The following is a 15,204-nucleotide window of genomic DNA, read 5'->3' on the forward strand; positions in this document are numbered from 1 at the left end:
GGGAGAGGTAGGAGAGGAGACTGTGCCTGTGGTTTAAGCAGGGAGAGGTAGGAGAGGAGACTGTGCCAGTGGCGTGAGCAGGGAGAGGTAGGAGAGGAGACTGTGCCAGTGGTGTGAGCAGGGAGAGGTAGGAGAGGAGACTGTGCCATCGGTGTGAGCAGGGAGAGGTAGGAGAGGAGACTGTGCCATCGGCGTGAGCAGGGAGAGGTAGGAGAGGAGACTGTGCCAGTGGTGTGAGCAGGGAGAGGTAGGAGAGGAGGCTGTGCCTGTGGTTTAAGTAGGGAGAGGTAGGAGAGGAGACTGTGCCAGTGGTGTAAGCAGGGAGAGGTAGGAGAGGGGACTATGCCAGTGGTGTGAGCAGGGAGAGGTAGGAGAAGAGACTGTGCCAGTGGTGTGAGCAGGGAGAGGTAGGAGAGGAGACTGTGCCAGTGGTGTGAGCAGGGAGAGGTAGGAGAGGAGACTGTGCCAGTGGTGTGAGCAGGGAGAGGTAAGAGAGGAGGTGGTACCAGCGGTGTGAGCAGGGAGAGATAGGAGAGGAGACTGTGCCAGTGGTGTGAGCAGGGAGAGGTAGGAGAGGAGACTGTGCCAGTGGTGTGAGCAGGGAGAGGTAGGAGAGGAGACTGTGCCAGTGGTGTGAGCAGGGAGAGGTAGGAGAGGAGACTGTACCAGAGGCATGAGGAGGGAGAGGTAGGAGAGAAGGCTGTGCCAGTGGTGTGAGCAGGGAGAGGTAGGAGAGGAGACTGTGCCAGCGGTGTGAGCAGGGAGAGGTAGGAGAGGAGACTGTGCCAGCGGTGTGAGCAGGGAGAGGTAGGAGAGGAGGCTATGCCAGCGGTATGAGCAGGGAGAGGTAGGAGAGGAGGCTGTGCCAGCGGTGAGAGCAGGGAGAGGTAGGAGAGGAGACTGTGCCAGCGGTGTGAGCAGAGAGAGGTACGAGAGGAGGCTGTGCCAGCGGCATGAGCAGGGAGAGGTAGGAGAGGAGGCTGTGCCAGTGGTGTGAGCAGGGAGAGGTAGGAGAGGAGGCTGTGCCAGCGTGTGAGCAGGGAGAGGTAGGAGAGGAGGCTGTGCCAGTGGTGTGAGCAGGGAGAGATAGGAGAGGAGACTGTACCAGCGGTGTGAGCAGGGAGAGGTAGGAGAGGAGACTGTGCCAGTGGTGTGAGCAGGGAGAGGTAAGAGAGGAGACTGTGCCAGTGGTGTGAGCAGGGAGAGGTAGGAGAGGAGACTGTGCCAGCGGTGTGAGCAGAGAGAGGTACGAGAGGAGGCTGTGCCAGCGGTGTGAGAAGAGAGAGGCAGGAGAGGAGACTGTGCCAGTGGTGAGAGGAGACTGTGCCAGTTGTGTGAGCAGGGAGAGGTAGGAGAGGAGACTGTGCCTGTGGTGTGAGCAGGGAGGTAGGAGAGGAGACTGTGCCTGTGGTGTGAGCAGGGAGAGGTAGGAGAGGAGGCTGTGCCAGTGGTGTGAGCAGGGAGAGGTAGGAGAGGAGGCTGTGCCAGTGGTGTGAGCAGGGAGAGGTAGGAGAGGAGACTGTGCCAGTGGTGTGAGCAGGGAGAGGTAGGAGAGGAGACTGTGCCAGCGGTGTGAGCAGGGAGAGTTAGGAGAGGAGGCTGTACCAGCGGTGTGAGAAGGGAGAGGCAGGAGAGGAGACTGTGCCAGTGGTGTGAGCAGGGAGAGGTAGGAGAGGAGACTGTGCCAATGGTGTGAGCAGGGAGAGGTAGGAGAGGAGACTGTGCCAGCGGTGTGAGCAGGGAGAGGTAGGAGAGGAGACTGTGCCAGCGGTGTGAGCAGGGAGAGGTAGGAGAGGAGGCTATGCCAGCGGCATGAGCAGGGAGAGGTAGGAGAGGAGGCTGTGCCATCGGTGTGAGCAGGGAGAGGTAGGAGAGGAGACTGTGCCAGCGGTGTGAGCAGAGAGAGGTACGAGAGGAGGCTGTGCCAGCGGCGTGAGCAGGGAGAGGTAGGAGAGGAGGCTGTGCCAGTGGTGTGAGCAGGGAGAGGTAGGAGAGGAGCCTGTGCCAGCGTGTGAGCAGGGAGAGGTAGGAGAGGAGACTGTGCCAGTGGTGTGAGCAGGGAGAGATAGGAGAGGAGACTGTACCAGCGGTGTGAGCAGGGAGAGGTAGGAGAGGAGCCTGTGCCAGCGTGTGAGCAGGGAGAGGTAGGAGAGGAGACTGTGCCAGTGGTGTGAGCAGGGAGAGATAGGAGAGGAGACTGTACCAGCGGTGTGAGCAGGGAGAGGTAGGAGAGGAGGCTGCGCCGGTGGTGTGAGCAGTGAGAGGTAGGAGAGGAGACTGTGCCAGTGGTGTGAGCAGGGAGAGGTAGGACAGGAGACTGTGCCAGCGGTGTGAGCAGAGAGAGGTACGAGAGGAGGCTGTGCCAGCGGTGTGAGAAGGGAGAGGCAGGAGAGGAGACTGTGGCAGTGGTGAGAGGAGACTGTGCCAGTTGTGTGAGCAGGGAGAGGTAGGAGAGGAGACTGTGCCTGTGGTGTGAGCAGGGAGGTAGGAGAGGAGACTGTGCCTGTGGTGTGAGCAGGGAGAGGTAGGAGAGGAGGCTGTGCCAGTGGTGTGAGCAGGGAGAGGTAGGAGAGGAGACTGTGCCAGTGGTGTGAGCAGGGAGAGGTAGGAGTGGAGACTGTGCCAGTGGTGTGAGCAGGGAGAGGTAGGAGAGGAGACTGTGCCAGCGGTGTGAGAAGGGAGAGGCAGGAGAGGAGACTGTGCCAGTGGTGTGAGCAGGGAGAGTTAGGAGAGGAGGCTGTACCAGCGGTGTGAGAAGGGAGAGGCAGGAGAGGAGACTGTGCCAGTGGTGTGAGCAGGGAGAGGTAGGAGAGGAGACTGTGCCAATGGTGTGAGCAGGGAGAGGTAGGAGAGGAGACTGTGCCTGTGGTGTGAGCAGGGAGAGGTAGGAGAGGAGACTGTGCCTGTGGTGTGAGCAGGGAGAGGTAGGAGAGGAGACTGTGCCAGTGGTGTGAGCAGGGAGAGGTAGGAGAGGAGACTGTGCCGGTGGTGTGAGCAGGGAGAGGTAGGAGAGGAGACTGTGCCTGTGGTGTGAGCAGGGAGAGGTAGGAGAGGAGACTGTGCCTGTGGTGTGAGCAGGGAGAGGTAGGAGAGGAGACTGTGCCTGTGGTGTAAGGAGGGAGAGGTAGGAGAGGAGGCTGTACCAGCGGTGTGAGAAGTGAGAGGCAGGAGAGGAGACTGTGCCTGTGGTATGAGCAGGGAGAGGTACAGTAGGAGAGGAGACTGTGCCTGTGGTGTGAGCAGGGAGAGGTAGAAGATAACACACACTTCCTGCTGCACTGCACTAAATACCTCAATGTGAGAAGCGGTCACTTCCTGAAACTCACAGCTCAAATCTAAACTTCAACAACAAAAAAGAAGAGGCACAAAACATAGCGATCCTAGGGAAAAAAAGCACAGCAGAACTGGCTGCACTTGATATCAGCAAATGTAAAACAAAAATATATATATTCACCGCATTTCTCCGTGTTGGGAGCATGATGCTGGTGAAAAAATTGGCCATACATATGTGAAAAATCAGAAAGTGACTCCTTGAACTTCTCCCATTGGGCTAACAATAAATGGGTAAATAAATATACATAGTGCAAACTAAGTCTGTAAGACAAAGGAGACTTTTGGTTACATCCTTTGATTAAATAATGACAAGCCTGCTAACCAACATCAAGGTAAGTCTCTATAGCAGGTCCCTATGCTAAATGCATACAAATATTCTGTGATATATCCTGAAGGGGTTAATAAACTAAGCATGAGCTTATTTAATGAATAAGTTTATTAACCCCTTCAGGATATATCACAGAATATTTGTATGCATTTAGCATAGGGACCTGCTATAGAGACTTACCTTGATGTTGGTTAGCAGGCTTGTCATTATTTAATCAAAGGATGTAACCAAAAGTCTCCTTTGTCTTACAGACTTAGGTTTCACTATGTACATTTATTTCCCCATTTATTGTTAGGCCAATGGGAGAAGTGCAGCGATTCACTTTCTGTTTTTCACTTGATATCAGCGCTAGGGTTGCCAGATGGCTTCTTAAAAAATATTGGTCTCAATGGTGAAAGGTGCGTCAGGTCACTATGCCCAGGGAGGAAAATACTGGACACATACATGTCCAGTGTTACAGTACTTCTCATTTTTTACTGGACAGAGTATCCAAATACAGGACAGTCCAGTTCAATACTGGACACCTGGCGACCCTAATCAGCACCTGCAATAGACGCCCCCTTAACCGCCACACCCTATTTTTAATAGTTACCCATGTACAGTGTCAATACTGCAACCTGCCCCCTTCTATACATGCTTTGCCCACACTAGAAAGCATTCTGTCATACCAATAAAGTAGATTTCATTACATATAAATATAATATATAATACACACAAATACATATATAATATACACACAGGCCTATATATGTATACGTACACATGTGTAAAATATCACATACAAACACAACCGTATATAGCAGGATTCAAATCTCTGAGCAGCTAATTAAATTGCACAGGAACAAAAAGTAATGTGTGCAGACTTTAATGACTCCTCCGGGAGCTCAGCTTCCTCACAAACAAGACAACAAGGGAAATAGATCAGTCCTCGATCAGTTTTAATGTTGCTGACAGTCTGTCCTGGGGATTGAAGAGAATATGAAAGGAAGGGAGCGTTCAAGACTGTCAGCATGAAACTGCTGTGCAGGGAATCCGTGTGTCAGCTGCATTTCTTCCCAAACACTGCACCTCCATCGGAGAACCTTTCACCCTAATCCTAAAACAGTTAGCCCCGTCTATTCTAAATTGTCATTACATAGCATAGCCCTATTCAATTTACATTGAAGCAGTCTTTCCCGAGCTGGAGAAAAGTTGTTATCCATCCAAATGGGGCTAAAATATTCTCCAGCCCAGGCCAGCAGTTTCACAGCGTAATCTGGGACTCCAAATATCACAGATAATGAGCTCACCATTAGGTGACTGCTTTCCCATACACATGTGATCATGAGGACCCACAAGTAATGGTTGCTTACCGCATTAACTAATGAGCCGCTGGGGGTGTTAGAGACATTTCTGTCCCCATGTAATGGACAACATGAAACCCAGTAGGAACCACAGACACTTCATACTTGCAGACACACAGATTATGCTTGTGTGTGGCAAACTGCGGCAGTGATCTCCCCCCGCGTCCGGCATACTAACAGCAGGTGCTCATGGTGTCTGTTTTAGGTAGTCATGCCAATGATGCAAATGCTTCCTGCAGAATGTGAACTATGAGCAGTACTGGCACTGCCACCCTAATAAGAGGCACAATCAACTGGCACTGCTGCTGTGGTTTTTGTGTAAGTGAAGGTGTATTTTTTGTAGTTCCGGTCAACTTTTTTTTAAGGGACTAACAAGAAATGACATACTGTGATTAGGAAATTATTAGGAATGGGGCTGAAATACTATCTGGCAATGGATCATTTTTTTTCTTTTCATATGTAGGGCTGACGGGGGTGCACAGAATTTTGCAGGCATTGCCCCACAGAGCTTGCAAAGGAGAGCGGACACTGGCACTCGAACAGTCTTCACCCACTTCAATGGCAAGGACATTGGAGCGAAGCTGCTCCTTCAGACCCGAATCCTGAATATATTTTTTCCACCACATTGCTATTTAAACGCTGTAATATTTGTTGTAGTTTAGATAGAAATTATTGTTTCTACGTTGGGGGCACAGGAACCCTTACTCCCTAGAGAACATGTTTCGTTCTCATGTCTCACCTTTGGGACCCGAAATCTGCTACCCGGATTGCACCCCAGCAATGTAAATAGTCTGTTACCAAGACACAACGCTCCCTGCCGGGCTCACAGCGCCTGGTACAGGAGCCAGATGGGCAGCGCGCGTACAGTACTTTCATCCTCTTGCCTCAGCTAATGAAGGAAAAACTATCTAATTACCACAGCAATATCGACTGCCTCAATCAGCATTAGAGCGGGATTTGGCTAATGTGATTTCAAGATGAATGTAAAGTAATTACAGAACCGTAACGCATTCTCGCTCTACATAAATATGCGCATGAAATGCTAACGCAATTAGGAACCCGCACATCAAACCCGGAAAGAAAAACTCAAATGCTCAAACATTTCAGGATTAACACACACACTTGATGTGTGTGTATGAATACCTGTTAAAGTAGTAGATTGATGTGTCTTCCCTGACCATCATGGCCTCTTCTTGACTGCATTTCTATAGGTGCTGTTCCTTCTCTTCTTCCCCCCACCCCCTCGTTCTAAAGGAAGAGCATCTGTATTGTGTCCACACAGCCTCGTTACTGGTGCTTTTTGCTCTGCCTTGGGCTTGTACTGTGACAGTCGGCAGTAAAGAGAGGGAGGCCCAAACTATGGTTCCTGCCTACTCTGCTGCTGCAGGAACCCAGTGTGTCCGAATCCAAACAAAAACAAATCTGCTTGTCACAGGATTCCGCAGGACATACACTAGTCACAAATACCTTCTTAGCAGGTGCCTGGGCTACATTACCAAAGTGATTCATACTATGAAACAATCATCAAAAACTACTTATAACGTACGGCTGATCTAATCAGCTCTGGGTTTGTAACTTCAGCCAGTAAGAAAAGTAGATGGATGATGAACTGTCAGCTGTGAATCTTATTTTTTTAATTATTTTTTATTTTTTTACTTTAGGAATAAATAACTGCACTGAATATAACGAGAACCGCTGCAACATCTCACAGCGTGCTCCAATCCCACAGCAACAAATATAAACAAAATAGATGGTTAAAGATGCTCAAAGGAATTTACAGTCTAGGCAACTGTATGCTTCTCTTGTAGATTAAAACTGCTGTTCATAGTACGGAGTGAGTAACTTAATCATGCAGCTCCGGTGATTCATCTGTTTGGAACCCACTGAAATAACAGTACTGATGAATGTTAGTGATAATTATGGGGAGCTTGTTAGCTTGCTGTTAATGTGGACGCTGTTGGAGTTTCAAAAAGGGAATTCTGCTATTGCTCAGAATTAATCAATATGCCACCATTTCTCACACCTTACCAAGCCCGGCATTATAGAATTGTGGAAAGGAGATGCACAGGAAAGTTGCAAAGAATCAAAACTGCTGGGTAAAAAGCTATTGAAGGAATAGAGAGACAGGGAGGTGCTGGTTAGCGGTGAGTGAATGTGTCAAAATTAAATTTGCGAATATGTTTCTATTTTTTCCCTGTTATTATTTTTTTTAATTTTTCAGTTTTTTACGTATTTTCCAATATTCACAAATGTTCTCATTTTTATTTTATTTTTAAACCGAGTGACGGCTTTTTTTCAATCTCCAACAAATTTGTGAATATTTGAAAAATGCGCCGTTTTCACTGCAAATTATACTTTTGGCAAAAAAAAATTCACCCATCTAGTCCTGGTGTTCGTTTTGTAGCTGGGGCATTGTTATCATAGAACCTCGATCTTTAAAGTTAGCCTGTAATACCGCTTTTAAAATAGTCACTGCAGAACAGTGCAATGGTATAGATGTAAACTTACAAGAAATGACATATAATATATAAATCAGTTATTGGATGCTTTCTCCTGGGAGGTCTGGGGGCCCTTTGCAATTCCATTCGTGATAAGAGAATGCATCAGAGAGACTGCAGAACTCATTCATTTGCACACAGCTTCATTCAAACACATCTTGTTCCCCCATTCATCTGAAGAAGAGAACTACTTTGTGCCGTTTCCGAAAAGCAGATGTCATAGGAATTAGTGAGGAATCTTCATATGCTGCAGCCTATTGGCAAAAATGACATCACAAATCCAAGATGGTTTTCTCCTCCTCCGAGGAGTCGGAAGCACAAAAATCTCAAGTATTCAATTCTTGGAAATCCTCTTTTAAGAGTAAAGATTTTTTTTATTAAACAACGTAATACAGGGCTCTTCAATTAGTTCTCTAAAGTGGCCAGTTCAGAAAACAATTAGGAGACGAGCAACAAGCTTATTGTAATGTCATTTTAGATACATGTAAAGACTTAACATTTTCAATAGTTCAACATTTTGCCAGCATTGATAACATCTGCCCCCTAAATACTGACATTACATTAACTTACAAGGGAGTTTCAGTGTGAAAAAGTACACTTAGCTGCTTAAGCAACTGGTATGAAATTAGCAGGAGCAGAGACCAAAGGACCCAAGTTCACATCAAGGACCTTCCCAGGCCACCAGTTGAGGAACCCTGATGGAAGGTCATACTTCAGCACTGTTACGCATGCCCTGGACAGCAGTGCCAGAAGCCCAGACTTCGCACAAACACACAGGTCTAGTTGCTCTCATTCCTCCATGCTGGGAGTATTCAGATATCAGTGGTCTTTCAAATGAGACAAATTTGAGCAGCCGGTGAACGGGAGGTTGAGCGCTTTGAAGTGGAAATGAGCAGATGGCTTCTGAAGCAGAATTCCCCCCCTCCCCATCGTCTTCTATTTCATTTAAATATTTCTGTAGACAGATAATGTTCACTCTTTGTCCTTTCTCAAAGATTTGGTGAAATGAAATAGTTCTTCTTCTGCTTCTCTCTTCACTCTAAACATTCCCACATAAGGCAGAGGCCGCCCGCCCCTCCTCTATGAAGTGTGATGGATTCCGGACACCTACATTATAAAGTCTCCCTGTATCACCCAAGCAGTTAATAAAGACGTTACTCCCTAGCTTTGGTTGTAAAGATACCCTTCAGCTTGTTCCTCTCTGTGTGCCTGATAAGCCATACAACAACTATACACAGTGTATATATACTGTATATATCACATATTTAGAGCAGCCAGCACTCACTAAACAGTGTAACCACTTACATAGGTGCAAGAGTATATAGATGAGTCAATCAGAACAAACTCTCAGCTGACTTTGAGAAGATGAAGTGATGCATCAATCTTGTATTAAATAAATCACTTTATCTTTTCAAAGTTACCTGAGAGCGCCTAGTTCAATTTGAACTATATATATAATATATCTTGAAAAAAGGTCCTGTTGGGGACGGAAACGTTGATCTTGCTAACAAATCATCATTAATTCTTTTTTTTACTTTGAGTGTGCTGGTTCATCTGTTCATATAACTACCCTACCCAACAGCTGCACCTCGTTTCCATTATAGTCAAGGTGTGCGAAGCCCTGCAGAGAATACACATAGCATTAGTGGTCCACTTCCCACTGTCTCCTGTAAGTGTAAATTATGACCTGACCTCTCTCTGAACACGTGTGATATCACAATGATAGGCTCGGTTGCATGGAATATGGATGCCCAGAGAAGACTGTAGAGACCTGCTTGTCTAGATCTGCTCACATTACTAAGGAGGGTCTTCACAGTTATAAAGGCCCAATGATGCAACTTAATAAAATGTTTGGGTTGCAAACTAATAACAAATGTAATAATTAAAGAACCTGTCTGTATACAAACATCTCCACTTGACCAGATTGACTAAAGTTATGGCATGGTAAAGCTTGGCACCCTTTAGTAAATCTGGGCCATGGTCTAATTTCCTTGTTTCTTGAAGACCTTAGCGTCAAACCCTATACAATGTCTACTTTTATCTCTAAGGTTCCCTTGTACTTATCCCCAAACATTGCCATATCTGCTGGAAAACCATTCCAAAATATTCCTACTCAGCAAATACCAAAAGGATCTAAATATGGAGACACTGGAACAAAAGAGGGGAGGATGTGATAGACACCATCACATACAGCCAAGGTATAATTCAGGGGTGGCAACTCCAGACCTGAAGAGCCACCAACAGGTCAGGTTTTAAGGATATACCTGCTTTAGCACAGGTGACTCAGTCAATGACTAAGCCAACCGTGCTGAAGCAGGGATATCCTTAAAACCTGACCTGTTGGTGGCCCTTCAGGACTGGAGTTGGCCACCTCTGGTATAAATAATACACAGGAGGGCGGTATATTGCAGTGGGGGGGGGGGGGGAAGGAACCAGGAACATGCGTTGAAGCTGGACGAGGAATAGACTCGGGTGGAATGTGAACAAACATTCATTCTCTACAAGTAAGAAGGGCAGTGGACTGCAGCGGACCAGATCAAGGCTACACAATAGCAGAGGATGTTTCCCAGACCTTAATTTAGTTCTCCATCACTACACATGCACACAAACAAACACACACACACACACACACACACACACATCCTATTCAACATCTGCCATTGGCACAACCCACTTTAATCCAGCACCAGCTCTGAGGGGGAAGGGGCTGTCTTGCAGCCGCAGAGCAGCTGTAATGATAGCAATTAATGCATTAAACAGCATTGGCGCTTCCGCTGATTACCACCCTGCATATTGTACGCTGGCTGTGCTTTGGATGCTGTTGGGCCCTGTCTGATATTAATGCCATCCCTGCCCAAGCAGAGGTGTGTGTGGAGATATGTGTTACACTGTAGAACTACTCTTATTTGGGGGTTTCAAGGATGCTTTCAGAGGAAAAGTACACATTTAAGAGGCTAATCTCTAGGTCCAGCTGTTCAATAACCATGCCGGGAAGCAGTGGAGCAGTAAAGCTTTTCAGCAGTGTCTCTGGATTATGTTACTTCCTTGTGAGTGAGAGTGTGGGGACCCAATATAATCACACAGTACATTTAAATAGCCTCTTTTGTATTCTTATCCACACATCCTCTGACTATAGGGTTGCCAGGTGGCTTCTCCAAAAATACTGGACACCATTGTGAAAGGTGCGACACGCTTGAAATACACACACACCTCACCTCTCTCCGCTCCATGCTGTTTACTCTCCTTGGTCCCACCCTCAAGCTACCCAGCCCGCTAGCAACAGCCCTGCTCGGGAAAATCGCTTGCCCCCCCCCCCCCCCCCACGCCGGTCAGGTCACTATTTCCAGAGAGGTAATATCGGACACGTACATGTTCAGTATTACCTCTCATTTTTTTACTGGACAGAGTGTCCAAATACAGGACAGTCCAGTTCAAAACTGAACACCCGGCAACCCTATCTGACCGACACATTTCTTAAATAAAAATCGAGTGTTAGTATTTTTAATTCATATTAAACATTTCCAGTCACCAAAAGCTTTGGGTGGTTTTTTTTTTAACATTCTTTATCTGATGTCTTGTGGCGATATGGACCTTTAATCTTATTACCTCTCAAAACCAGAGCCGAATCGTTGTTTTTGTTTTATCCATTGTTTGAGTAACGATGGCTTCATAATTGCATACTGTAAGTAGCGGCTAGGGTTGAAGTTAGGGGAAAGGGGAAACATAGTCATGTTGATCAGGATGCCAATAAGAAAACGTGTTACTTTGAGGCAGTGGTGCTCAACTCTAGTTCCCAAGACCCCCCAACAAGTCAGGTTTTGAGGATATTTCAACTTCAGCACAGGTGGCTCAATCGGTCCCTGCTTCAGCACGGGTAGCTCAATCGGTCCCTGCTTCAGCACGGGTGGCTCAATCGGTCCCTGCTTCAGCACGGGTGGCTCAATCGGTCCCTGCCTTCGACTGAGGCACTGATTGAGCCACCTGTGCTGAAGCAGGGACATCCTCAAAACCTGACCTGTTGGGGGGGGGTCATGAGGACCGGCATTCAGCACCCCTGCTTTAATGTCTTTCTGAGGAAGCTGATTAGACTGGAGTGGTTTTCCCAGTTGGATAGATGGAGCGGCACATTCATTTAAACAGAGAGACGGGTATTGGAGCACCGCGTTTATTCTATGGCCACACCAGAGAAGGAATAGCAGCTTTTCAGTGGCAGTGAAGGGAGAGACCCCAGTTCAAGGCAAGAGAACATCTCTGCAGGTCCCTGGGATTGTAAAAGGGAAGACACATTGGGAAGGGCGGAGATGTGGAGAACAGTTTGGACATATTTGAGCCACACATTGTGCTACAGTATATAAAAATGTCAAAAATAAAAATCACAATTATGAACAATGTTGCATTTTTAAGACTGATACAGTAATGCAAATCAACAGGATAGTGAATTGCTTTGCTGCAGGATGGGCATGAAAAGATTATATGTGTAATAATACAGACAATTGTATATGTAGCTGTCTAACAGATGTAAAGAGGAAGATATTCAGTGAAGATGACATTATAACGATTACTTTATTTACACAATACCAATGAATCACAACTGGCCAAAATCCAATATTCTACGCATTATAAAAGTAACCTTTTCCCATTCCACCCGATACCCAAATAAAACATGCTATACACTCCTCTGTATTCCTTTTGCACAAGGAAAGAAAAAAAATGTTTTCACTGGAAGGAACATTTGGGAAATGGCTGTCTGGTATTATCGTAGCAGTAACACACTCCTTACTGACATGAAGGCGTGTCTGGTATTATCGTAGCAGTAACAAACTCCTTACTGACATGAAGGCGTGTCTGGTATTATTGTAGCAGTAACACACTCCTTACTGACATGAAGGCGTGTCTGGTATTATCGTAGCAGTAACAAACTCCTTACTGACATGAAGGCGTGTCTGGTATTATCGTAGCAGTAACACACTCCTTAGGCCTTGCCCCCGCTGCCTACTACAGCGTCCGCGCGCACGAGAGCCCTCCCCGCAATGGCGCCGGGCCCCCTGCGAGGGGGGGCCGCAGCGCTCGCGCGAGAGCTACTCCTGCTCTCAATAGAATTGAGAGCAGGACTCGCGTCGAGCGATTAGGCACGCCCCCCGGCGGTTCAGCCAATGAGGGCGAACCTGCCGGGTGACGTCATGGCCGCGCCCCCGTCACTCCTCCGCCACGCCCCCCCCCTGGTCTCTCCTCCTGCAGTGAGCTGTAGAACGGGGAATCGGCTGAACGCGCCGCCAAAAGCGCGGGCACGCGTTACAGCGGAGAGACCGGGGCCTTAGCCTTACTGACATGAATGCGTGTCTGGTATTATCGTAGCAGTAACACACTCCTTACTGACATGAAGGCGTGTCTGGTATTATCGTAGCAGTAACACACTCCTTACTGACTTGAAGGCGTGTCTGGTATTATCGTAGCAGTAACACACTCCTTACTGACATGAAGGCGTGTCTGGTATTATCGTAGCAGTAACACACTCCTTACTGACATGAAGGCGTGTCTGGTATTATCGTAGCAGTAACACACTCCTTACTGACATGAAGCCTCCCTTTGGGTTTAGCATTTCCTTAGAAACCATACCATTAGTGGTATATCAAATGACAAAGGGCCATATTTACTAAGCTGTGCAATGGACACTTCCTGACACGTAGATTGTAAGCTCTTCGGGGCAGGGACTCCTTCTCCTAATGGTTACTTTTATGTATGAAGCGCGTAATCCTATTATGTCACGTACATGAATGGCGATATAGAAATAAATACATACATCAGAAGCCACCATACATCCCGTTTACTTGAATGGGCCTTAAGGGGTCTTCTGTCACTGGAGGGAGTCTTATGGAATAGCACATCGCTTAATAAATATTGGCCTACGGCTGCGCTTATAGTGCCGGTGACGGCGACGGCGACAAAGTGACGGAGCGACAGTGCTACCAAAAATCTAGTAGTCACTGATATTTGATTTTTTCGGTGACGGTCTCCCCTTTCGGCCAATCAGGAGCTTCTCCGTGCCTCTGCCTTCCCCCCTTTCTGACATCACTGGCCTTGTAGCCAGCGACGTCGCCTCAATGTGAAATGCAACTTTCGCAATGGCGACAGCGACGTCATCGGTCGCGTCGCTGTCGCCAGCACTATAAGCGCGGCCCATGGGTGTTATTCTATATCAGCCGAAGCGACCGATCGTGCTGTTTCCGGATGATTTACCCATTGACTTTGTCCACATTGGCTGCTTCTACCGATATAGAATCGGCCAATAAATGTTATATGAAAGGGTACCAGAAAATGGTTTTCTGTCTCAAGTGCTTCCATTTTATTATTTTCCATTAGGCAAAGTCAATCTAGGTTGTTAACAAGTTTCCTCGGCATGGAAAGAGGACAAAGAACTCTTCTGTAAGTGAGCTCTGGCGGTTCAGATCTCTTGACGGAGGAAAATAATTCTCCGTTGACCATCATTAGTGGAGCTCTAAATCCAAGACAGCGCCCGTAATGACAAGCCAAAAAAACCCTAATATACGCACACTGGTGTGAAGCGCCTCAAAAACAATGGCATTACCAATTCTGCTTTAACTAAAATCACCATCTACAGAACAAACGGTACAATCGTGTGCATTTTATTACGAGCTAATTTTTCCACCTCTGGATATTAGCAAAAAAAAAAAAAAAAAAAAGTATCTGAAATGTTCCATGGTCATTTCACTCTCAAAAAAAGACCACTCTGAATTTTCCTAGATAATTCAATCTGGCACTTTCTTCAGAACTGTTGAATTTTAGCCTGAGTCCGTAACGGACACTAATTCCCGTAATTTCAACCCCCTTGGATTCTGAAGCAAACCTCTTCAACTTGTGGCCCACGGGCCAAATTCAGTCAACAAAGGGCTTTGGTGTGGCCCTAATACTGTCTGCTCCGGCTAATACCTTTGCAGTTGGTCAGACAGCTAAATTATATTTGTTTACACTGAAACTCTTGTTTAAACCAAGGCAATTGTATATGCTAGAGAGGTTATCAATGCTCACAAAATGTTAGTATTATATTGTACTCTACTACATAGAGTAATAGAGTAATAATACTCTATCAATATTACATTAAATAATACTGTGGCACTTTCACTTACACATTTTCATTCAGATCCGGCCCATTTGGAAAAGTAGTTGATGGGCCCTACAACGGGATAATGTATAACAACAGGTCGTGATAAGCTTACCTAGACCCGGAGGTGCATCTGGGCAGGGTAATATTGGTCTCTCTGTGACTGTCTGATTGTGTTCCAGCTTGGCACTGGGTGTAGAGGGTTCCGCCGCAGATGTGGCAGCAGCGTAGCTGTGGGCAGTGCCATTAGGCCGTGTGAAGTTGTAGTAAGGGTGCGCCCGGGAGGAGTTCCTAGTATTGAAGCGGTTGAAAAAGTCCAAGTGTTGAGCGTAGACATCAAAGTAGAGGATCATGATGATGACAAAGTGTACCAGGCAGAGCAGGAGGACAGCCTTACAGATCCTCTCTAGGGTCACTCCCAACATCAGTCTGGTCATCTTCTGGGCAGGGGATAGGCAGGCGGGACACCATGTGCCCCTGAGGGGTGGGAGTCCAGCACTGACTGGAGAAGTTGCAAGTCCTATAGAGGGGAAGCAACGAGAGTCATCAGCCTAACCTTCCTGAATGAGCTGCATCAATACA

At 47.0% G+C, this 15,204-nt stretch overlaps 1 protein-coding gene across 4 annotated transcripts in view; it reads right to left on the minus strand.

Annotated features, from left to right (window-relative positions):
• B4GALT2 (beta-1,4-galactosyltransferase 2) overlaps nt 1-15,204 on the minus strand; it is a 102,229-nt gene that overhangs the window by 62,677 nt on the left and 24,348 nt on the right. For all 4 annotated transcript variants that reach the window (XM_075616218.1, XM_075616219.1, XM_075616221.1 and 1 more), the window contains exon 2: nt 14,738-15,142. In XM_075616218.1, the coding sequence (XP_075472333.1) occupies nt 14,738-15,059 (322 nt within the window). In that variant the 5' untranslated portion in view covers nt 15,060-15,142. The remainder of the gene's footprint in view (nt 1-14,737; nt 15,143-15,204) is intronic.

The sequence above is a fragment of the Ascaphus truei genome, chromosome 10, assembly GCF_040206685.1.
Source record: "Ascaphus truei isolate aAscTru1 chromosome 10, aAscTru1.hap1, whole genome shotgun sequence".
Classification (NCBI taxonomy): domain Eukaryota; kingdom Metazoa; phylum Chordata; class Amphibia; order Anura; family Ascaphidae; genus Ascaphus; species Ascaphus truei.